The 25,556-nt window shown below is 41.6% G+C and overlaps 1 protein-coding gene across 4 annotated transcripts in view; it reads left to right on the top strand.

The window, feature by feature from the left end:
• The first annotated feature begins 1,040 nt into the window (after positions 1-1,040).
• Positions 1,041-25,556, top strand: part of EEA1 (early endosome antigen 1) — a 76,508-nt gene continuing 51,992 nt past the window's right edge. For 2 of the 4 annotated variants that reach the window (XM_037388118.1, XM_037388119.1), the window contains exons 1-4: positions 1,041-1,199; positions 9,586-9,678; positions 12,610-12,732; positions 23,641-23,768. In XM_037388118.1, coding sequence (XP_037244015.1) covers positions 1,176-1,199; positions 9,586-9,678; positions 12,610-12,732; positions 23,641-23,768 — 368 coding nt within the window. In that variant the 5' untranslated portion in view covers positions 1,041-1,175. The remainder of the gene's footprint in view (positions 1,200-9,585; positions 9,679-12,609; positions 12,733-23,640; positions 23,769-25,556) is intronic. The other 2 variants (XM_037388120.1, XM_037388121.1) reach the window with 1 other exon arrangement.

The following is a 25,556-nucleotide window of genomic DNA, read 5'->3' on the forward strand; positions in this document are numbered from 1 at the left end:
ATTTACTCATAAGCCTTTGTCTTGCATCTAGTATGTAAAAGTTGCAGTTTGAGAATAGAACAGGGAACGCTAGCGTGCCGAATTACTTATTCTAGAGGCTACTGGCATTCCAGCAACTATCCTGCCACATCTCACATGGCTTTTCCCTCAGCACCTACAGATACAGATTCTTTATTGGCTGAACTGGTGTTGAGGCTGTACTTTTTTTTGAAGATACATGCGTGCTTGTGCGAGCAAAATGTTCCTTTTCTGGTATTTAAAAAAACCCTAATGGGTCGTGCCACAAGGTTGCCTTTTCAATTCAGGGCTTGAACAGAAGTAACCGTGCATTCAGAATTGAATTTCCAGTGAATTATCCACCCAAGTATGCTTTGGCAACACTCCTTGAACGTGCACTCTTCAGTGCTGCCGATGTCGCCACGACCAACAGATATGACCGGGCTGCGTTTGCGCTTTGCCTCACACAGCGAGCTCTCAGCAGCCAGTTCAAACTACAGTTTGCTTCCTTGCCCTGGCCGGGCCCCGATTCCAGAGAAATGTCAGCAGTGAGGGGCCCTGCGGCTGCCAAGCACCTGGGGCATCCCCTGAAGGGAGAAGGGCCGCGCTGCCGGGGCCCGGGGATCCCGCCCGGCCTCCTCCCGGCCAGCGGGCTGCGCGGGCGCTGAGGGCCGGGGGGCAGGCACCGCCGCCCTCCTCCGCCCCCGCGCCGGCCCTCAGGAGCCGGGACGTCCGTCTCCCGGGCGGCAAAGACGGCAGGCGAGAACCGGGGGCGCGCCCGGAGCGGCGGCGGTGGGCCCGGCGCGGCGTGAGGAGCCCGGGGCAAGCCCCCGCGGGGGAGATCGGGGCGCAGACCCCGCGCCGCCACGGTCCCGAGCAGCAGCCCCCGCCGGCCTGGCGGCCTCCGCCCGGGCTCCCGCCCGCCTCTCCTCCCCGTGCTTCCTTCTCCCGGCTCCCCGCGGCCGGGCGCCGGGTCCGTCCCCGCCGGGTGCGTCCCTCCCCGGGGCGGGGCGGTGCGGTGCGGTGCGGCGGCTGCCCCGCCTCCCCGGCCGCGGCGGCTGTCACGGGGCGAGCGGGCCGCGCCGGGCTCCTGCGGGGCGGGGGCGGCGCTGCGCGGCGCCCGTGGCTTCCCCCTCGGCCTGGCCGCGGCTGCCCGGCGGTCCCCGGGCTCCGCCACCATGTTCAGGCGGATTCTGCAGCGGGTAAGGCAGCGAGACCCGCCCCGGCGGCGGCGGCGAGGGTGGCGTGCCCTGCCGTGGCGTGGCGGGGAGGTGCCGCTTCCTGGTGCCGGCCGGGCTCGGGGCCGGGCTCCCCGCGGCGGGGCCGGAGCCGCCGGCCCGGCCCGCCCTGCGGCGCAGGGGACGGGGTAGGCCGGTGGCGGCCGCTGAGGCCGTGGGCTTGTCCGCCGCCGCCCCCTCGGCCGCCGCGGGGACCGGCCCTCGCCTCGACGGGGCGGGCCGGGCCCGCAGGCCCGCGCCGCGGCCCGGCTGGGGGCGGCGTCGTCTCCCGGGCTGGACGGCGGCGCCGGGTGGGCTCCCGCGGCCGGGCGCTGGGGCCTGTCGGTGGGGCGAGGGGCGGCCCTGCCCCGGCGTGGCTCCTTCACTCAGCGCGGCGGCGGCTCCGCCCGCCGCCTTCGCTCGCCGTGCAGGCGGCCCGCGCCGAGGGGAGGGTCAAGGGAAGCCCAGCCTGGGGAGAGCCGCCGCGGGGAGCTGGTGCGCCGTCCCTGGGGGCCGGCAGGCCAGCTGTCTCCCGTAGTTTAAGAACCGGCTTTTCCGGCAGCTCTGCCTGGTTTGAGAAGCCAAGTTGTGACACCCGTTGACGAAACCCTTCTCGCCATCCAGAATCCTCGCCTGTCTCCGCGGCGGCGTTAGCAGCTCGGGTGGCGGCTGCCAGGGCGGTGCTGGCGGAGGGCAGGTGCCGGCGTGGCTCGGCAGCCCCTGGTCGCAGGGTGCACCGCGAAGGGCCGAGTCAGGGCGGCGGGCAGGCAGCGCGCCGGAGCCCGCACCGCGGGCGAGCGGTCTCGGCGGCACACGGGTGCAGCGGGAGCCAGCTGTCCTCGGTGTTTGATCTGGTGTTTCTCCCAAAGCGTGTACTGTCTGCAGCAGAACACCTCAGCGGAAAGGGTGTTTTGTTGGAAATGCTGGCATGCTCTCCTTACCTGCCACGCAAGGAAGCGTTGCTACAGGAATAAGAGCAGAGGTGAAGAAGGCGATGGTGTACGTACCGCCAACTTTTCCAGCCTCAAATTGTTCTTCAGTCATAGACCCTGAGCAGGTGAAGATCGCTCTTGGTCTATTTGGAGCTTCGTGTTTACGGGGAAGAATTTCCTTCCTGAAGTTTGATGGGAAGCCCTGCTAATAGGCAGGGAAACTTAGTGCGGACCTAATTAAATATTGGCAGCATTTAACTGGGTGTTTATTGATTCTCAGACATAACAGGCCATCAAGGAAAGTTTCTGTGATGAAGATCTTGATATGGTGCCAAAGGAAATTTACCCCGACGTATAAGTTTAGCTGAACCCTTCCTGTAAAAATCTGTCACTGCAGAAGTTTTCATGTGTTAGAAACGGCCATCTTCTCTGAAAAGTTTAAACAAGTAACTATTCCCCAGTGGCTCCCGAAAATTACAGGATTACAGCTGAGCTAACTGCCAACAAAGGTGAAATAGACTTCCTGCCCAAAAAATAAATGCAGAAATGCCAAGATTTTTATAGGTGCTGATCTCTTAGTTGCTGCAAATAACTATGCTGTTAAAAATACACCTCTTATTAAAAGGACTTTTATAAAAGTAGTGATTGCATGCACAACCTCATACGTACCTTTTTGACTTACAATATGTAGTTGGCAAAGCATGAAAAAGACTTCTGATGTACTTTGGTGTTAAAAGTGGGCCTTAGCTTGCTGTCAAATTTGTTTGTAAAGAACATAAGTATTAAAATCTTTTGCATCTCTGAGGCAGTAATTTGAGGGCCAAAGAGCCTCCTTTTCAGCTTGTTCTTGTGCATCATTAATACAGCTGTCAAAAAAACCCTCAAGTCACTGACACATGGTTTCTTGTATATGTATTTGGTTTATTATTTGATTATAGGTGATGCCATCCTTTCTAGCTAGGTGCGTAGGCATTACTGATGATATGAGTTATGAATGCATATAAAATTTTTTCCTTATTACATTTCTTTTTTTTTTTTTTTTTTTTTCCCTCAGCTAGCCATCAAGCTGCAAAGGGGAAAGACAAAGATACTGTTTTTATATTTAGTCACTTATTTGAAATACAGGCTCCTGACGTTTTAAAACATCAGATTTTTTTTTTATACTTATGTTCCTTGATCACCTTTTTATTTCTTCCACAGTTGTGATTCCAGTTTTTGAAACTATCTTCATTGTGACTTTGAGTGGCATAGTTTCAAAATAGAAAGTACTATACACGTGTTACTACTGAACATTGCTTATTGAATTTTTGAAGTTAGTATCTCCATGCTGTCTTCAACCAGGTCCTCATTTTAGGCACTTTCCCAGCAAGCTGTTTCTAAATTTTAGGTGTGTTTTCAATGTGATATCTCAGGGATCCGTCTGTTCTGTATATTTTGTAAGTTTGCACCATAAAATCATCCGCTTTCATTCATTCTTGCCACTTCTCAATTTCATGCAATGTTTGTCATGCTGATCTAAAAGAAGGTAGTCTTTCCCAGAAGACATCTATGTGGAATGTCCGAAATGCAACTTTCTTGCTTAGCTATTTTGATTTTTGTCAGCGTATTTATTTTTTAAGGAGTTGTCTTGTCTTTATTGTGTTCAACTCTAAAGGCCCCTTGTGGCCATTGTGTCCCCTCTCTGTTGTTCATCTACTAGTGGAGCAAGGGCTGTTGCCTCTGGGCTCTTAAAGCAGAGCTCACTTCTTAAATTTGCAAGATATTAAAATTTGGAAAACAAGAAAAACCCCACTTTTTCTAAGGAGGAGGCATTTATTTTCAGCTGGTGGAAACCGATCACTTTGACCTGAGTCGTCTTCTCATTGCTCACGTTTTGTAATAAAGGAGTCATCTGTTGGGCCAGTGTGACTACTGTTTACATTAGATTTTGTTTTCATTCTTCATATTTAACTGGCTGTCTACAGCTGTTAGTGATTGTGCTGTGTTTGGGTGGTAAGATCCTATTGCTCTGTTTCTAACAGTGCTTTGAGTTCTTGGTCTTGAGATCTTGGGGTCTAGGTGGAGAAGAGGGCTTTGAAGGCATTTCTGTAGCTTGGATAGTACAGTCACCTCTTCTCTTATTCCAGGCTCAGTAGCAGAGATATTTACCTGTCTGTAATGCATTGCATCTCGTGCCTTACTGTAATTTTCTTCTTATGTTTATAATTGCAGGGCTTGCTAGATAGTGTATTTACTTGGATGGATGCTGAACTGCAGCTATGCTTGTGCTTTCCCTGTGGGGTTGAAGGGAACAATGTGTGCCTTTTCCTGGGCACAAGGTCCACTTGTGTGGAACCAGTGGTGCGATGGGTGGGAAAGGTTTTATGCCTTACAGAGTCAGGAGTCAGTTAATTTTACAGAGTCATAAAGTAGCATCGCACTTTTTAGAAGTAAACATTACTGTTCTATATGGCACTGTACTCTGTTTCTGGCACTGAGAGTTATGTGATAACAAGGGCTTTGGCCTTCTCATCTTGCATCTTGTTTGTTGCTATGTTTGGACAACAGAACTCTTCTGTAGTATTTAAATTTGTGCTGGGAGGACTGTGTAAGTCCGTATCTGTTCAGACTTTCTCAAGGCTTAATGTATTTTTTCAAAAGTTTAATTTATTCTGAATTTAAAACTGCTGAAAAGACTATCATAACTGAATGGAGTGTAGCTATAGACAGATAAATGACTATGCAAAAATGACACAGTAGCAATCCATATTTACACTCCATCATTTTAATGCATTAGCTCAACTCATTCATTATATAATTTTCTATTCCTTTTCAGAAAACAAGCTGCAATCGTTGTCGTCCTTTTCGTTGTTAATGATGTTTCTTTATATTAGCTTGCAGTTTTGAGAAAACACAGAAGAACAACATTATGAAGTTTAGAATACTACTATGATTCTAGTGCTATTAGTAGAAACATATGCTTCTCTGCAAAGTAAACAAATGTAGCTTGGACAACTAGGAAGGAAACACACTGGGTGACAGAATAATTTTGCATCAGTCTTTCAACTCCAGGTATAACTTTAAGGGTCAAATACTAATTTTGTAAAAATACATGTACAGAAGTTTGTGTGAAAATCTACTTTTCCTATGGGATTCATAAATCATTTTGATCCCCTATATAGTCCAACTGAAAACAAAGAACATAATTCTGAGTCTTTCTTTAGTTCACAAAGTCTGAGTTGTTCAATGTGTTGTGATTTTTTTTTTTTTTTTTTTTTTTTAATGGAATGTGATATAGCAGTGATCTGGGAGCCTAGCATAAACATGTGTTTTGCCTATTTGATCATCTAATGATCAATTAAAAAAAATATTCCCACTCCCCTATTCTGTGTTTGGCTGGTGAAGGATGTTTAAATTATATTACAGCTTTGAAAGATAAGTTAATTGCATTTATGGTCTCTCTTTCCATAACATCCTTCCAAATCTATATTAAATTTTTCTTGCTAGTCTGTATTACTTTGCAAATGGATGCTATGTGGTGTTCCTCCTGATCTTGAAAGTTACTTACTGGCCTCTTTCCTTTGCACCCTTCTTCCCCGTGCATGCTACTCACCAGAAAATGCTGCCTATTTGTACTAAGCTTTCTAAATCTAGTTTGGAGTTATGCTCTCTATTTTAAGGAGAGCGCATTAGCTTTTGAAAGTTTAAAATAATTTTACCAGGTACTGTATAATAATTTCTGTCTTATATATTGTGTGTAATAAGACATGCCATGTGGTGCCTTTTAGTGTGATTATAATGTCTAAAGTGTTTCATAAAGCAAATACTTTAATCAACCAAGTATTAATAACACTATACTTTTAGTATAAGAACTTTAATCCTGGAGGTTTTAACTATCTCCAATTTGTAGTGCTAGAACTAGTAGAATTTAATATACAAAACTTATTGCAAAATGCAGTCAACTTTGGGGTGAAATGTAATGGGTGATTAACTGCACAGTGGCATTGTATACAAAGAAAATATTGCATTAATTGTCACAGAAGATTCTTGATTTTGGGATGAAGTGATTCCTTATATAAGCTGAAAGCATATGCTCAGGTATTGCAAAAGTGGAGGCATATGCTGCCTGTCTAAAGAGACAGTTGGATCTTCTCTTATTGCCATTGCCCAGACTATCAAGTTTTGTTAAGGTCCTCCCTCTGCTCTTGTGTTCTTCTGTCCAAGGCTACGTGAAGGCACATTCTTATTTGGGGCTGGAGTAGAATGAAAGGCTTCCATTTCTTGTAAAGCATTAGTAAAGAAGCGCACATCCATTAATGCTGACACTCTCTCCATTTCAGAATGTCCCATTTCTACTTGTGGATGTAGACGCTGGGACAGATGGAGGTCCAAGTTCTCAGGCTCTCTAGAACAGAGCAGCTGCCATAGCTAACTGCCATACAAAAGCCTTTTTTATCATGTTTAGATTTTTAAAGGCTTTTTAAAAATTCCCATTGAAAATTTGATTCTTATATCATGAAAGTTCAGCTCCTTTATGGAAGAAAGCTTTGAGACCTGACCTCTTCATCTTATGTGTATGTACATCTTCTTTGGATTCTTTGTTCTTGCACAGAATGGGTTCACAAGTGAGCCTTACCTCTGGGTTGCGTGATTGTGGTTTATGGATTGCATGGAAAGGAACTTCTGATCTGTATAAACTAAAGGAAACTGTTTATAATGGTAGATGCAATATTCTAACTTACCTGTCTTACTGAGAAACTTGGCTACACCTTACCAGTTGTTTTAGATGTTATTCCTCTGACTGTCAATGCACACAATCCACGTCTTTATCAATGGAGTAAGTAATCTTGGGTTTCGCAGCTCTCCTGTAGGATGTGTGTTTCCACCAGACAGTGCTTCAGAGATCAGAAAACAATTTGGGTGGGAAGGGAGCTCAGAAGCTCTCTAGTCTGAGCTCCTGCTGTGAGCAGGACCAGCTCGGAGGTCAGGATCAGGCTGCTCAGGCTTGGGCTCACGCTGAAAAAGTTTCTCCTTACATCCAGTTGGGAGCCTCTCTTATTTCAGGTTTTGTGTGTTGTCCTCCCACTGTGTGCTGCTGGGAGCAGCCTGGCTTCCCCTGTTTGATGATCTCCTTATAGGTGGTGGTGGGGCTGCTGTTAGGCCCTCCCAGAGCTGTGTCTGCTGCAGGCTGAGCCAGCCCTCTTCCCTCAGCCTCTCCCCGCAAGGCAGGTGCTCCAGTCCCAGCTGCCTTGGTAGCCTTTTGCTGAACTCACTGTGGTTTATTGATGTCCTCCCTGGACTGGGAGAGCCAAAACTGGATGCAGTACCTCAGTGTGGTCCAACAGATGCTGGGCAGTGGGGGATGGCCACTTCCCTTGGTCAGTTGGCTGAGCTTCTGTTGATACAACCCAGGGTGCTGGTGGCCCTCTCCACTGCCGGGGCATGCTGTGGGCTCCTATTTGGCTTGATGTCTGACATGAGCTCCAGGTCCTTTTCAGCAGAGAGGCCTATGCTGCTGCCAGGGGTTTTTTCTTCCTGGGCACAAGGCTCTGCATTTGTCCCTGTTGAATTCTGTGAGGTTCCTGTTGGTCCATTCCTCCGGCCCATCTAGGGCCCTCTGAATGGCAGCCCTGCACTTCAGTATATCAACTGGCCTTCCCATGTGAAAACTTCTAGAGCTTGCACCTGTGGTCCATGCTGCAATGTGCCTTGTTTACTGTCTGTATCAGTGACCTGGAGGAGAAGTACTAATGCTTTCACTTTGATAGGCTTTGCGTGTGCATCATGATCTTTGCTTACAACACTTTTTGCCTCTTGTGTTAGTAACTTGGAGAGCTTGCATCACCTTGCCTATTGTTGTTGTATAATGTACTAGTAGGATAATACTATATTGTGGTCTTATTTTCTTTAGAAACATAAGCCAGCTACAAGAAAAAAGATACGGGAGTAGGAAAACCAGGATATGTTGATCACTTAACTGATGACCCCAGAGAAGGCTGGAATGAGGAGAGATGGTTGTCTTCTCTTACTGTCACTAGCCCCGACACTCCCCTTCCCCTTGGCCAGTCTAAAGAACCTTTCTAAACTTGAACTGTATCTTACTGGGAATGAAGTCCTTAATCAGTAAACGTGACCTTTTTATTACAGTATTTAAAATTTGATTAGTAATAAAAGGCTGTTACCTTTATGAAAGTGGGAAATAGAGCATTCTTTACAAAACAAAGCAGGAAAATGTAGTTAATTTTCGAAGTATGGAAAAGCATGCGTGCTGTAGGTATCTTATAAAAGGTTATATAGCTGATTTCTGGAAAAAAAAGAGGCTATATTTGAGTAAGAAAATTGTAAATCAAATAAGATATTGGAGACACTGAAATCTGGAAACTAAAACCATTTATCTGTTGTCTCTTCCCTCTATATATTTAAAATTCTGTATCTTTAGTCCCCCTATATTAAATCAGAAAATTCTTTATAACATTACAAGTATTTCCAAGTGAGCTACAATATAGCAGTACCATTACTTCATCCCATTTGCAATTGTCATCATGGAATTGGTTAATGAACTTTTATTTTTTTGTTGAAACTAGGATTGCCTATCAGTATTAAGACAATTACTTTACTGGCATTTGCTTTGAGAATGCTAACTCTTCTGCCATTGGTCAAGCGGTGGTGTTCTGGAAATGAGTAAGAAGTTAGATTTAAATTGAAGTTATAGTTAAATGAGGATTATAAGGCAGTGATCCATCTATCCAGGTTTTGAATCATGTAGTATTTCAAATTTATTTGCTTGTTGTCTCTAAATTTATGGTTTCAAATCAATACTTTTGTTTTGATTTTCAACATATTCATAGCAATTTATTTTTATAGGTTGTCTTACTGATTAACATGTTTTAACTTTACCACAGGCTTTATTCTTATTTTTTTTTCCAAATCAAGGTAGTGTACCTGCTTGCATGCTTGTTGTATTAGTAGGTTCCTCAGTCTTTAGTTTTCTGCCTTTCAAATATTTAAAGGCTTGTTCAGAATCTAGACATGTTATCAAGGAAGAAGTATGATACTAGTTTACTAATTCTGAAACTGTTTAGATTGTGATTTATAGTGTTTTTCTATTGGATGTAGAGACCTAATTTAACATCAGAGTGAGTGATGTAAGGGCAGAATTTAGCCTAATTCTTTGTTTTATGTTGAGCATTCATGAAAAGAAATGGTTTGAAATCCTGGCATTTGCTTCTGGTGTCTGTTTGTTGTTTGATGCATGGAGAGTCTTGGATAAAAGCTTTTGTTGAAGTGTTGCACTGCAAAATTAATAATTGCTTGTCAGCTTTTTCACTTCATTCTTCTTGTGGAGGGAATATATTTCTGTATTCCAGCAAGTAGAAGAGAGGCCTCTGCATAGGATACATACTGTACTTTATTAAATACAGTCTACAGACACTTATTTTTGTGTCCCTGCTCTATTTCAGACTCCAGGTAGAGGTGGGTCTCAGAGCTCGGATTCGGATTCATCTGCCACACCAGGAAATGCTGTGGACTTGAACAATGAAGGCTCCTCTGAGGTACTGTGCACCATACGTGGGACTGGACTCTTAAACCTTGGGTGCTTTTTTTCTGATCCATGAAGTAGTTGGGAGTAACTTTTGATGCTCTACCTAAAAAACAGCTATACTAAATAAATACTCAGAAATGTAATCTTCTAAGAATTTGTTGTTGTTTCAGTGAAAAAAGGAAAGCTGTGCCATATTTATATGTAACTGTTAATTAGGTTTAACTATCTAAATGGTCACAAGCAATCCTTCCTGTAATTCTAGAGATGAATTGTTAAAATTAAAAGCAGTGAGACATAAGCTTAAGACTCCTCGTTAATAACTTGTGTGTGAGAGTTCTGAAAAACAAGGCTTAACATTTTATCACACTTGTACTCCCGTTTTACCTTGCTTCTGCTAAGCTGTAATGTATACTGGAAAACTCCTCCTTGTGTTTTTTGTTTGGTGTTGGTGTATAAATCTACCACTTGTAAATCCTATCCGTTGTATATGCTGTATGCCATACTTAATCAGCAGAATAAGTTGTTATTCTTGCTTCTATCCCATATTACAATGTCTTCAGATATACAGTATTGTCAAATATTAACTCTGAAAAATGCAAACTGACTTCACTGGCTGTTGAAGCTAGTTTGTGCTAATGTAGCCTGATTACCTGGCTTTAAAATGTTTCAAGCTTAGCATGCAAATGCAGTGCAAGGTTAATTACTCCTATTACAGCATTAAAGGGAGCAAAGTGCCCTTTCTTACATGCAGTAAAGTGTACAATGATTCAAATACTCCTGTGTCTGCTATGATAAGAGATAAGAGAAACTTTCACTGTGCTGTCTAAAATCCTAATTGCCTTCCATCTGTGCAACTGCTTATTTCTTATTTCTTGAAGCCTTATTACAGCCCATATAATCAGACATTCCTTAATATTTTGCTGCGTTACATGTCACGCATTTGTGAGTCTGAATCTGTTTTGTATGCATATTTACACCATCCCTGAAGCAAATAAATATTCGTAAATTGCAGGCTAAAATCTCGTAATTTTTGTAGCTGATTAAGGCATAAAAATGTAAATGAGATAATTGCTTGTTTCCAAAATTTGCCTAAAATTGCACAATTCTTTTAACATAACTGCAATATCACTGACTGTACAGCTGGTGGGTGTTACGAGGTACCTCAATACTAAAGTGGTAGTAATTTCTTAACATAGGAGGAGCTTTCAAAATGGTGGTGTGCCTGTACTATCGCACCGTTGGCTTTTCTTGCTGCTGAGTTGAAACTGGGTCAGACCAAAGGCTGCAGTGTCTCTTTTGGTTGATACTGGATAACATGAAATAGTATCTTTCAGTTGTCACTAATTCCACCATCTCTTGCATTAGTTACAAGAGGGGTCTTCTCCTTAGCATATAATTTCATAATCTGTTTGAAACTGAGCTCTGAAGCTGGTGATGGGTTTTTACTCTCCTGAAATTCATGTTACTGCACAAAACTTGAGCCTTTCTGTTGGTTGTCTTCTTCCTGTGCAGGTGGCCCGAGGTGTTGTCTCTGAGAGCTTCTCTCCAGGAGCACCATAGCCAGACTCTACAGAATGTTTGCTCTCTCTTTTGTCATTATGTTCTCACCTTGTTCTCCAGTATTACATAGTCAGAAATCCACTTGATTTGTTTTTACTCCAGTTTCTTGGCTACATTTTCTAATTTATTTTGCTGCCAGATCCAAATGGAGGATAATTATTAAATCTGTGTAGATTCTCATGTTTCCTACCCCCTCAAGCCTAGTTGAAATAAATCCTCATTTTTGAGAATTTTGGTATGGAACCAAAGGAGTGGAGAATTCTGAATTCAAACTGTTCTGTGCTCAAGGAGAGGTGAAAATCTATTTTAGTCCCATCTGTGGCCACGTCAGCATGTCACATCACACATAGACCTGTAACCAAGCCTAGATACATCTTTTATTCACTGTGACAATGAAACATTTGAGCCTATCCTACCTTTGTAGCTTAGGTCCCAGTGCAACTCTGTCTGCAGTACAGGGTTGCTAAATACTCCATGCTTGCAGGGAGTCCACCAGTGTGCTCATGCTTTCATTAGTGTAATGTGGCTGCATTAGCTAGACAGGTTTGCCCCCGATAACCTTTTTTTGGAAAAGGCCTTAACCTTTCCATGCATGCATGGAGGGTTGTGTGCAGTCAGTTCTGCCTGCCTTTATAGTGCTCTGCCACAGAGCTGCAGGCATCCTCCAGCTAGCAGCGTGGACAGAGGCCCAGAGCACTTTAGCCTCCACCCTGCTTTTTCTAGGTGTTTAAGGATGCAGCAAGTGTCTTGAAAATATAAAGCTGCTGTTCTACAAAACAGAAAGATTTTAACTTTCGGCTTTGGTAAATCTCTGGTGAGCATGCTGAGTTTGTTGTTATTTTATTGTTGTTTTTTTTTTTTATTAAGGTGCATATTTTTCCCTGACTCTGCATGCCAGCCGGGTTTGCAGCTGTGCTGGTGCCTAAACCTCATCTGCTGCTGGAGACTTGCTTATTAATTTACAGGGGTATTTCTGCAATCTCACTGCACTACCCTTGTCTCTGTCTGAAACATCTGAACACCCTAATAAGAAACTGCATGATGGATCTGACATGATGCTTTGTAGTGGTCCGTTCACAATTTGTTATGCAACGTATTTTCTGTCACATAAAGGGGTTACCAAGAGCGTCTGGAAAACACATAATGGTATGCAACATGGTGCTAGCTTTTAAAACATAGATTTGTTTATGTTCTTACTAAGTGTTCCTTCTTGCCTTCTCCATGGTATTCATATGTGGTTTGCAAAAACTGTTTCCCAAAGGAAAACAGACTTTGCTTTTTGTGATTGTAGAGAACTTTCAGCGTAAGAGTTTAAACAGCGTTTGATTCCAAATCTGCCTTTTTGTCTGTTGGTTTCTTAAAAAAAATATACGTTTCACAGGGCTTCATCTGTCCGCTATGTATGAAAGTGTGTGTAACTCCCACTGATCTGTCTGAGCATTACCAGAATGAGCACACTGGGACAGAAGGAAGACAGGAGCTTCGTGACCTTCCAGCTGTTACTGTGGGTCTTGTTTATTTTGTTTCAATAGCTTTGGTAATGGACTGCATTAAATGAACATCGATCTTTTCTTGTGGCTTGGGTGTTAGTTTTTTAAATTGTTTCTTTTGATTTCTTACTGAAACATAATTTGATCTCTTATGCATGATTCCAAAGTATACATTCAGTAGAAGAATTAATCTGTGTGTAGCTTTCTATTTTGCAGTTGTCTATCACATGAAACATTTGTGGTATTGGGAAACTTGCAGTCACTGTATTATTTTTGAGCAGCTTTTGCTTGATTTTCTTGCATATAAGACTTTAACACTATTTGATTCACTTCACATCAGACTCAATATAGTGATAAATGTAGTATCGAATATGGTACGTCCTTTGTGAAAAGAAATGTTTTGAGCTCTTATTAGCTGACTATTTTTACAGTAGATTTCTAGTGGGAGATAGGTATATTGGGTAAAAGATGGAACAGAGGACCGGAATATAAAAAATTTAGAAGCTTCTCAAGTGTGTTCAAAAGCCTAACATATTGCAACAACATTATAAAAATAATTGTAAACCCAGGGGTTTTTGTATGGAGTTTTATTGGAATTTTCTTATGCCTCCAACAAAACGCAAAGGCTCTTTCACTTAATAGATGTATAAATAGTAGTGCATTTCTAAATTCTTCCAGTTGTGAGTGAAACTGCACAATTAAAACAGTGTGCAGCTTTACACTTCTCAGTTTACAGAATCTAAATTCTTCAAAGTAACAGCCTTCAGCTGCACAAGGCTATCTGAATTTTTTCTGTTGTGAACCTTTAGGGAGTAGATTTGATCTGGGGGCCAGGCAGCTCATCATGCACTAAGCGGGTTTGGATGGAGGTGAAGTTTTACATGCTTTCTGCCAATGTTACTTTTCTTGAGTTTTGGAATAGAAGTATTTATTCTAGGCTATGTGAGTGATGTGATTTTATTGTGTTGCTGTATGCATTTGGGAAGTAGTGGTTTTTTTCCTTTCTGACACTGGATGTGTATTTACACTATTTTTGAAGGGAAAACTTCAAATTGTGGGATGTTATTCCCAAAGGTGATGAAAGCCATCAATACACTGGTTATCCTAGAGTTACTTGAGATCTGTTTTCAAGGGTAAAGTGTCACTTGTTAAAGTGAGCAGGACTTATGGTAAAACTGGCCTGTGCTGCTCTCCTGGAGTGCTAGGGGACCTGAGAGCCAGGACAACTGGGGACTGGCTTGTAATTAACTCCTACCTCCTGTTGAAGCAGAATGCTCTGTTCATGGTCAAGTCAGCTTTTTATTTTCTGTGTTGTCTGGTCACAATGCAAGTGCCATGCTTGAATAAGCTGTGATGCACTAATGACAGACTGTGGCATTCCTGATGTGACGGTACCAGTAGACTCTGGGATGTGAGCCATCAGAGGTAGCTTGGTTACCTGAAGGAAGTTACTCTCTTATTTACGTTGGGTTGTGTTTAACATTGTTTCTTGGAGTTGCCTGCAGCTTGTTGTCCGCTTTTGAGTTTTTGTTTTTCTACCATCAGTTACTTATCAGTACTTTTTACAGGTCAGTAGCTGATTACAACTTTTTAACTTGTTAAAACTTGTGTATTTAGTGTAACACATGATATGCCAGTTCAGTTGTTTCTAGCTGTTGCTGTTTCACGTAGCTAAAACTATGTTTCTTGGTGCAGTGATTCAATAAATATCCGGAAGAGGTGAGAGACAAAGATTGCCGATATATATATTTGTGGGTTATTGTTTTTTTCCCTCAGTTCGATCTTTTATTATATCAGCATGCATAGGTGCATTGAAAAAGTGGGAAATCTGTTAATTGCTATCATCAATACTAGTATGTAAAGGTTAAAATACTGAACTACTGAGAAGCAGATGGTTTGCATTTGTTGATGGAAAATGATAGTCTGCATTTGCAACAAGCGCATTGTGATCCTGAAATATCAACACAACAGGTTGTCACCTTTTATTCCATCTTTGCCATTCCTGGGACAGCATTATAAGAATAATATAATGTGATCTATGTCATCTTATGTAGCAGACGTATGAAACATTGCCGAATTTGGCTTAAACTGGTGTTTGGTTTTCTATTGCTTGTGGATACTACTGTGAAAAGTTCAAAAATGTTTTGTTGGAAACAATGCTGAAGAAGCTTCTGAGTTCTTTTTTTTTGGCCCAGTGCATTCTCCTAAATGAGGAGATAGGACGTGTTTCAAGGCTGGTGTTTGGTCACACCTTGTGAGACTGGAAAGGTTGTCACTTGGTTGACAAAAGCATTTGTCAACCTTAGCGAACAAAGTTATAGGCAAAATTAAAAGCAATCTGTCTTCCACTGATGCACCCTGCCTGCCGATAAAGATTTTAGTAAGTTAGGTCATTTGCCTGTCTGTTCTCCTTGCCCTTCCCTTCTCTCTTTCCTCCAAGCAGTGAGAATTGGTCTTGTTCTTCAGTCATGGGCGTCCACACCTGCAGTTTTCAAAGGTGTCTGATGACCTGTTGTGGGAAAGGATCATCCCCATATACCTACAGCCTTATCTATGGTCTTCCTCTTAAACAGCTCTCTGTGCAGCCCTCTTTTTGCAAACTAGGGATTGCACCATATGAAACCCTGTGAAAATGACAGTGAAATAATTCTCCCCTGCCCCCCAAGCACTGCCTTTAAAAGACAACGGCTGCAGGAACAACCATGAAAATGTTGGCAAGTGTCCCTGCCCATATATAGCCAACTCAGCCAAACAAATGCCATATGGAAGTCACACACATTGCCACATTCCCAAACAGGGACATTGTTCCCCAACTTTCATGTATACAGTGGTGTCACTAACAAAAGCTGTGTGGCTTCTTCTGTTTTGTTTTCTTTTTCCTAAAGGAATGATACATTTTTAAAGCATGTCCAGCATTTCCTGACTGTCTGTCGAACATTCAGGACATCTAAACAGTGAGTCAGAGAGGCTTAGTTGCAGAATTCCCGTCCTGGTTTCTCCTGAGGCATCCAAAAACCCCACTGTATGGTACTCCTGCAATGTTTAGAATATAGTGGCTGTTAGTATCTATTGTCTTATTATCTACAACTAGGCTAAATCTAAGGCAATTTTTTAGCAGTTCTTCTGGGTAGTCTTCATAACTTTTCAGATGTTTAGAAAATATGTATTTCTTAGGTAATACAAGCAAGATGTGAACCTGATGTCTTCTAAATAGGCTTTTCACAGCAGGATTGCCTAGAGTGTAAATTGCATACTAGTTGTGCAAAAATGTAGGGTTTTTTAATCTTTGTTTGAAAAGACCTTGTTCTTTACGGTGGTTTTTTTTTTCCTATTTGTCTCTTACTATAGATGCAATTGATTGGATCTTGTGTTTTTATGGATGCCCTTGGAACGTTGTGGACTTGTTTTACACAGAACATCATGTCAGTGCTTTAATGCTGATACTCTCTTCGGCTGCTCTTTCAATTGCCTCTCAAATTAGATTGTGGCAGCTGTTTTCACTTCAGTGGTACTTGCCTGCTATGCGCGGGAACAAAAATCGTTGGTTGAGCTACATAAGTACATTAATTTGCTGCAAAATCTGAACAAAACTAAGAGAATGAAGAATTAGAGATGCTGGTTTGATTTGACTTGGCCATGTGATGCGACTTTAAGGAATAGAGAATCCACCAGATTAGAATCTCTAATATGTGACAAAATTGTAGTTTTGTAGGTTGTGACGGAATCGTAGACTTACTCATCAGTAGTAATAAAACAAGAAGATAACTGAACTAGAAATTATGTTGGTTCTATTCTTCTCAGGAAGAATCCAGCTGCTTTTCTGGGAAGTCATCAAGTCTGCAGTCTGGTATAAAATAAACTGTAGCAAGTCATGTTTTTTGTTTTTGTTCAGGAAGGTAAATACTTATAAAATTAAAGAGGACTACAGGTCTTAATTATAGAAAACACTACCTTTTACCTACTTTTCTAATGATTAAATAGAGATGTTATCTGAGGAAGCCACTGTCATCTTACTGTTCATGTAAACACAGAGGAAAGGGCTTTTTCTGGTGAAAGGCATGGAAAAGTCATCTATATTTTCCTTTTAACAATATATAAAGAGTGACCTAATTTATTTATTCTTTAACTTAAAATACCCCATGAATATTTTTTATCAGAATGTAAGACTTCTGAAATAAATTATGAAACGTGGTCTTCCCCTTGATGTCTAGGCAGACAGTTTAATCTGCCTCTGAGAACTTTGTAAGGGTTCAGTTAATTACTTCAGTATGTATTTGGGAAATAACACCTGGGAACTACTTGATACATCATTCAGTTCTGAAACAATAAGTTGCTGTCCTTCGTCCCTAAGTATATACAATTCCTAATCTGTCATTAAAATGTTGCAGCCTTTAAATCATTGTATAACTGGAAAATATCTGAGTTTTACCTTAGATTTACTGTATAACTGCTGGAGAATCTTGTATCAGGGAAGGTTGTGGAGGTTCACCTGCAGTGGAAAAATGTGAGCAGTGAATTTAGAATTTTCCCAAATATTTGTGACACACAAAAGCTGGAATTGTATGTCAGAAATCCAGAAAAGCATTTATTCCTCTCGGCACATAAATGTGCCATACAAATCCTGAATTTACTTTCAGGTTTTAAACATGCTGGACTTCATTCACAGCATACAGATTATTGTACCTACAGTTGTGAAAGAGTTGCTAATCTAAGTCTGGATTCTGAGACATGGACAAACCTAGGTCATGGCTGGAAGGTGTTAAAGCTCTTCTGGGCTTGAATCACAGCTATTGCTTTTTGTTCATGCAGCTTACTGGAAACAGGCTGTAGGCTTGAGTGGTGGCCCAGTGTTTCTGGAAGGTCAGAGGCGAAGCCCAGAAATTCAAATTTATTTAAACTTAAAGCCTGGTCATGTGAAGCCAAGCATGTTAAAATGCATACTGGATTGTGCTAAGCTGTCCTATAGCATGTATATGGTAGAATAGTCACTAATCTTTTCTGTATGGTAAAAGTATCAGTTAAACTGAAATTCTGTGGGGTTTGGTTTTTTGTTGTTGTTTGTTTGTTTTTCACCACAGTACTTAAATATTTTCCAGAGAGAGTGCTTGTGGAATAAAATTGACTTCAGTGGAAAACAGCAAAGTTTAAGCTTGACTCATAATTGCTGGCATAAAAATTCAAGATGTTGCAGAAGCTCTGTATTAGCAAATAGAGCTATGTGTGCACTATGTGTGCTATATGGCTCCCTATTACATGCAGCTGTAGATCAGCAGCAAGCATAGCAGCCTAAAGGGGACCCCTTGTGCAGTTCTATGCAGTATAAAAATGGGATTGGAGAATAGACTACACAGTCACCACATACTTCAAGAAAATGCTAAGGAAGCTGTGTAGCTATGGCTGTGACTTTCAAAGTTAAATAGGGTACCTTATTTCTTGGACTCCAACTATATGAGCAAATCTGAATTCCATTGTGTAAAAACTGTTGCAAGCTGTACTTGCACTCATTAGTTACTTAAGACGAGATTTTATATTAGCTCTACAAAGACCATTTCATTAAAGCTCTGGGGGAAACAAGGCCAGTTGGCAGATGAAGACAGATTTAATGCATGTGTATGTAGGTGTCTCAGGCTCTGGTTATCAACGATGGAGCCCAGAGAGCTGTTATGCTGATCCTACATATGGTATACATATTTGTTAGGTTAGCTGACTAGTTTCTTGCTCCATTAACTGTGTTGAATAGCCCTGCATTGGTAGTGACTGGGGAGTAGACACTGACATGTAAATGTTTGGTTGTTTTTTAAACCACAAGTGGGAGCCTTCAGCCTCTTGAGAGAATATTTTTGAAAATCTTCGATTGTCTTTGGTAGTGAGTAAGGAAAGTACTGGTTTTCAAAACATCACACTACACAACTTCATTAGATCAGGTTTGTGCAGAATGGTGAGGAAAAAACATTGCAAGTAAGACAATATTCTGGGAAGGCTGAAATTTGAAAAAACATATTTTTACACCCTGCCCTACCCCTTCCAGTCCTACAAGAGTAATATAAGGAGAAGCCAGAGACACAATCCATTCAGTCCTATACATTAATTTTTCTGTTATGTAAACTGTTTCTGAATCAGTTTTAAAATAGTCTGAGGATTAGGAGGGCTCTATGGTAGCCTGCAGTTGGTCTGGTTGTGCACTGTGCACCTGTGGATCTGTGCCCCAGCTCTCCCTAAGCAGTGTGTTTTGATGTGGGAGACCAAAGTTCTTCCAACAGTTAATAGCCCTGTAAATTATATTGGTACAATAAAAACAAATATGGTAGTTCTTGGAGTGAGAGTTTCTTTCCAGTGTTGCTTTTGGCATCCTGGCATATTTCCCAAAGAATGTTATATTAATGATTTGTATGAATATTTATGTTACCTGAAAGGAATCATTTACCTTCCATGCCTTTCAGGAAAGGGAGTACTGAGATACTTAGTTTTATCAGGCCTGAAATTAAATCTTAACTATTAGAGGGGGGAAATAGCTGCAAACATTCTTCTACAGGCTTATTCATCAGTCTGCCTTGGGAAAGTCAAGTAAAGAAGCCTTTGGTGCTTCCACGGAGTCCAAGAACTTTGGTGAAATTTGGCATTATAACTTAAGGTGAGGCAAGACGCTTCCCTGGAAAACCTCTATGTAGCAATTTCTGTTCTTCTCTGAGTGAAACTGGTGTGTTTTGATGAGTCTTTTGTACTGAGGAAGGCCTGTCCCATGGCAAACAGTGTGGTGCTGTGGAGGCACTTGGGGCTAGGCATGGCTCGCAGGTGTCCACCTGAAAGAGAAATGTTTCCCTTGGGATCAAAAAATGTGGATTTGAAGTTTAGCATTTCTGTCATTCTCATTGGAATGCCTTGACTGCTGGGCCAAGGGCTATTTTGAGCTATAAATTGTGTGCAGACTCCAAGTGGGTTGTTTGTGTGTGTATATGGGCTTTTGGTTGGGACTCTTTCTTTTTTACTGTTCCTGCTCTGTCTGTCTTCAGAAATTCTGTGGTGATCTTAAGAAGTCCTTCCTGATAAAAACTTGTGCATATGGTGGTTGTGGTTTTCTTTTTGTTTTCCGTTAACTGATGGGCATGTGCAGAAAGCTTTGGACTCAATAAATTGTCATTTCCTGGTGAAAAGATTTTCTGTTTATAAAAACAAAACTCAACTAATAATCATTTAACATCTGTGCTCTTTTCTCCCTGTGTAAAGAAAAGAAGGAGCCCAACTAGAAACATCAGTTAGGGCATTGCGATTTACAGTGCAGTGATGCAGGGGCTACAAATTATGTCTTTGCTTTTATTAAATGAAGAAGGTGAAATGCCTTTCACTTCTCTGTGGCTGTGCTTTATGCAAAGTAATTTCTAAATCCATTTTAAAGGAAACCTACTAAGTGTCTCTTGGCAAATACAACCTTTTGAAAAGCATAGCTGTGGATATTTTATAAGGTAGCTTCCTTCTTCAGCTACAAGACCATTGCTGTCATACTTGCTTCTTCTGTAAAGGGGTCTGTCAGTTAAGGGAGCCAAGTTCAGGCTTACTGGAAAGGACACCTCAGCTCCCCCAGGTCGTGGTGACAAGTGTTACCTCTTATGGTTGTAACTGCAGTCTCCTCTTTATCCAGGGCAGGCATAGTCCCAATATAGGAATATCTTGCACTTGATTTTGAATCTTGCACTTTGAATTCCTGTGAACTAAAAAAAATGCGTACAATATTTAAGCATCTCAGACCATCAGGTTTCTTCCCCTCTTCTCACACACTTGCCTTTAGATTAATAAAATACACTTTTGCATATATTTTCAAAATTAATCTCAAGATGTTGCTGAGAGATAGTTTTATGGCTGGTTTTTTTTTTTTAAAGAGAGAAAGCAAGAGACTCGCCAACCCAAGTCCCTGAACAAGATTGTCAGCTGGGGCTAATAGTTGCAGGCCCAGGAAACCTTTGAACTCCTGTCTGTTACTGTCTGGTGCCCAGGAAGATCCTGGTGACTCCGATTTTCTTACTCTAAAGAGACCTGAATTAACGCTGCCAACAGAAGAGTTGATATCTGAGTATTACCAGCCTGCGAAACACAGCTGGGTGCTGGCTTCATGCAGTTTAAGGCTGATGTACGAGCGGTTGGTGCCTGCAGCTGTAGGAGTTGGTGTTCCTGCCCACCCCAGCTCAGCACAGGAAGGATGGCGAGGATGCCCCGTTGCAGAAGGGTGACATCTTACTCTGTTAGAGCTTGTACATCAGATGTGTAGAAAACGCTGCGTTAGAGTAAGGGCATGTGTGAGAGCTGTAATCCAGTGCTGACTCCAACACCAGGTCCCCAAAAAGTGAAGCTGGTTGTGGTCATGGCAGTGCTGGTGGAGAGACTGGGGCTCATGGGTGATACGCTCTTTATCCCTGCCTGTGTGAGAGGAAGGGGGTGGCTACTGCAGAGAGGAGGTTTTGTCCATGCTTCTTCCCTCCTCTGCCAGCGATGGCACACCTGTGTCCCCGGAGCTCCTGTCCTCCTGTGGGCTCTCAGCTGCAGCATGTTCCCTCAGCTTGGCAGCTCTGCTCTGCCTCTGGCCCCTTGTCCTTGCAGCCACTGCCTTCAGATCTGCCTGCTGGGGAAATTGTGGGCTGGCTTTACCTTATAATTGAGACAAATGAATGATTGCTGTTCCTCTGGGCTAGTTGCAAATATAATCTATTATTTCCTCTTTTCCAGGGCTCCTCTTTCCACAGAGTAAAACCCAGTTACAAAAAAACCAAACCCATGAAAAACCAAACACAGAAAAAGATTTTGCTGTTTAAATGGAAAGAAATAAAGAGCAAAAGCAAGGAGAGGCGAGAGCAATTTTCTACATTCATTCTTTCTAGATGCACTTAGTGGTGCTATAAGGAACATTTGCTTTTCTCTGTTAACAGCAGACGTTCCTGTCACAGGGAAACTAATCACAACACTGAGAACCTCTTGGTAGCATGTCATCCCAAAAGGATGCTGTTTCACTGTCATTGTATGAGACTGACTGCTGTCATCTACTTGGAAGAAAAATATCTCTTGCTATTTGATCCCTCCTCTGGTTCACTGCCATTGCTGTTTGCCAGGGGAACCTTCCTCTGGCTCTTTTACTTAAAGTGACTGTTATTGCCATCATATAATTACATGCTAATTGTGTGAGATTAGCATTGCTGGGAACCTAGTAGTTTAAACAAATTTTCTGTAGCAGTTTTGGCACATATACATATATATGTGCATTAACATGGTTTAATTTGGAGTAAAAGTGGTGATCAATTCTGGAGATAAATAAATGGTTGTTAAGTGTAAATGCCCGTTGTCTGCTTTGGAAGGAGTATATTGTTTTGTTTGATCTAGTTGTGCCAAAATCAATCTTCAATATGATAGGTGATGGGTTTGATAAGCAACTCTATTTAGAAATTGATTTCTGAAACACTAGAAAAATAATAGCAGTTATAAAGTCCCTGTCCAGTGCTCTGGAGATCCGGCCATGTTTGAGTAGCTGAATATGAGGGTTCTCCCAGGTTGAATCCATGTGAGTGTTTGGTTGTTGAATTCTTAGTGACTGTCAAACAAAATACTGTGAATGTCAAGTTAGAAGATGAGTGCTGTTGTGGTTATCAACATACACATTCAGGATGTTCACTTTGTGCTAATATTTAAAGTTCTGTGCCTTGCCTATTAACATGCAAATGCAAAATTAAAAGCAGTAAAGGAGTGTCGGAACTCTTCATATGTCCTTCAGGAGTCGTATGGGAGTGTATGTTAGGTGAAGTGTGATAATCCCACAGTAGTACTTTCATCTTGCATACTGGAGAGCCTTGGTTTAGTGTTGGAATGTGCAGCGATTCATACTGGCATAAGGAGCTGAAGGTGACACAGAAATATGCAAAAGTGTATTTGAAATGTATTTAAGGAACAGAGGGTCTTAATCTCACACGAGGCTCTCTTTGCACAGCTTGGAATTACAGGAAGCCTTTAATGTGAGACTAAATTGTTTCCTCTCACCTATCTCTGTTTTGCCATTGTGGTGTGTATGGGCTGTAGTGTAAATGGGAATTGGGCTCAGAGTTGGCATGATAGCCAAATAAGTGAAGAACCAGTATGAAGCCCAGCACTTAAAAAGAGGTGTAATAGGTTGCTAGATAAAATGAGGTGGATGGTACTTCTTATAAATGGCACTTTGGACACCACATGAATGTTTAGAGGTACATCATATTTATTGTTTTCGTTTGTCTGTGGGCCAATGGGTAGAACGAGGGCATTGCTCTGCTGAATTTTCATTCTGGTAAGCTTGCAGGAAATATACTGGAATGCAAATGGATGTATTGGGTGGATGGCTGTAGAGATCTGAATTTCTTGAGGTAGTATTTCTCTGAATTGTGTCTACTAATTAATTATATGCAAGGTAAAAAGTGGTTCTTAATCTTTTGGCCCGTATTAAAATCAGTAGCCTAAATGTGGTGGTAATAAGTGTATGAATAGCTGTGCTTTAGAGTGGATTTTTGTAACTCCTTCTTTAAGACCAAACAGCAAACCCGTCTCTTCTTTGGGAGAAGAATCTGATTTTATGGAAAGTTGTATAGGAAATTCTTTTCTTGAGGGGGGAAAGAAATTGCAGAGCAGTCTTTCTGAAATGACTTCTTATTTTTCTAAATAAAGGTTTTGTTACTAGTATGTAATGCTGTTGGGAAAAAAAACACTGAAAAGTGAATTATTACTTTTGTAGGCATTTTCTAACTTTTTAATTGCCAAAACTGTTACCAGAGCATGGAAAAATGAGTATGAGTCTTAACTTGCCACCTTTTAGATGCACAAACAAAACTTAAAATTCTGTGTAAAAATAAGATGAAAAATATTTCTTGTTTCTTACCTCTTTTTTTGTGTTTTGTTTTTCTTTTCCTTTTTTATAATAGGGTTTTATTTGTCCCCTCTGTATGAAGTCTCATGGATCAGCTGAGGAGCTGTTTAAGCACTATGAAGCGGTTCATAATTCTGGCATTGATTCAACTCATGGAGGGGAAGGTCATCTGTCACCGGAAAGGTGAAACAGTACTCATTTGTGCATTTGCTTTTGTGTCAGTGTTGAGCTGCTTCTGATTACATTGAAGGATGTATTAATTTGAACACTTAATTATGTAGTCAAGTATTTAAATGTTCATGCCCCGTTTCCAGCTACAATTAAAAAGCAGCTTGAAACTTCCATTGGCTGATATTGATCTGACAATAAATGAAAATCAGATACACATGTTTATATTATTAATTCAGTCACCTGTTTCTCATGCAGCTGACAATGCAATATTATAGACTGGAATGATTTTTAGGAGTGTGGCAAAAAAAATAAAATTTCCTCCTAATTTCTGGCGTAGAACTGAAAGTTCACCTTTTGAGTATGGTGGAGGACAGCCCTGAAGACAGACAGGAAACCTGATTTTGCCCCTGGGTAGTTAGAGTACTTACCAGGCAATTACAATGTCAGTATTTGCCTAAATAGGTTCCCATATTACCTAGTTATTTGCAAATCTTGTAAGTTTCTGTCTGTGTCGCTAGTTCTCCTTCTGTGTTACAGAAACTCCATGCTGATCTTCAGAAATCTCTGTTTTATTTAACTGTTAGTCAAAACTGTGGTGTTTGATTTGTTTGCTAGAAAGCATATTGGGTTGTTTTATTTTTGAGACCAATGGTATGTAGCAGGAGCTGATTGTATGAAACTTTCTCTAGAAGAGTTTAACTGAGTAGTCTGCCTGTGTTGGTTTGGGAAGCTTTTTTCTTAGGGGTAAAATTTACACAGGTTTCCTTTTGCTTCTTGCTAGATCTTTTTCTGTTCAGTGTTTATTTTGGACTGTTGTAAATGACAGTCCATGCTGCTGTTCTGTCACATTTACCCCAAAGTCCCTTTGTTTGTGCACACCAGTGTCAGCGAGCAGCTGCCTGTGGCCTCATTCAGCAAGCGGGGGTACGCACTGTGCGACCCCGCAGGTGGCTACCTGCTAACTGAGCTGGCTTCTGCCGATGCGGGGAAGTAAACGGTTCAAGTGTTTTGTCACTAGTAGAAATGGGACCCAAAATGATGAATAACTACACTGAAATAAATATGTATATTTATGTAACTAACTCAAGAGAAAAGGTGGCTCTTCAGTGAGAAGAGTGTGGAAGGTAACACGTTTCAGTTGTTACTGTATTTTGCTGGTGTTGTGCAGAGCTGGCGAGCCAGCGAGAGCCAGCATCAGCAGAGGTCTTGTCCTCACAACAGACGGGACCTTCCTTGTGGATAGCTGCCTTCTCTCCCAGCTGCTGCAACAAAAGAAATCAAAATTAGGGCTTTATATAGGAGAAAGTGGTAGGGTACTAGTGGAGTTATATTGGGTTTCCTATGTGCACATTTATTCAAGAATGAGTTATTTCTTCTCTGTCTGATTTAAGCCTTTTCAGAGTGATATAGCTTCGACCTGAAATAATACTTTTAGTATAATAATAGCATTCACGTAGGGGAATTATTGGTCATAAATATATTTTTTTATACATTTTATGAAATATTTATTTTTATGCCTGCAATTTTCCAATGTCAACCAGATGTTGGCTGGTGAATTTTTTTTTTCCTGGCTCTTGACAGTTTAAGGACAAGTGGCTTTGTTTTCTCTCATATAATTGAAAAAGTGGACAAGGTCAGGGAGTGTGGATGGAGTGAAAGGAGTCTGGTGAGAGCTGTTGTGTAACACATGAGCTATTTCTTCCTGTTAATGTGGCATTCTTTAATGTTTCTCAGTTGCGTGCTTGCTTGAGAAAACTCTCATTCAGCATAAACGTGTTTTTCCAAGACTTGAAATACCAT

The sequence above is a fragment of the Falco rusticolus genome, chromosome 5, assembly GCF_015220075.1.
Source record: "Falco rusticolus isolate bFalRus1 chromosome 5, bFalRus1.pri, whole genome shotgun sequence".
In the NCBI taxonomy this organism is placed as follows: domain Eukaryota; kingdom Metazoa; phylum Chordata; class Aves; order Falconiformes; family Falconidae; genus Falco; species Falco rusticolus.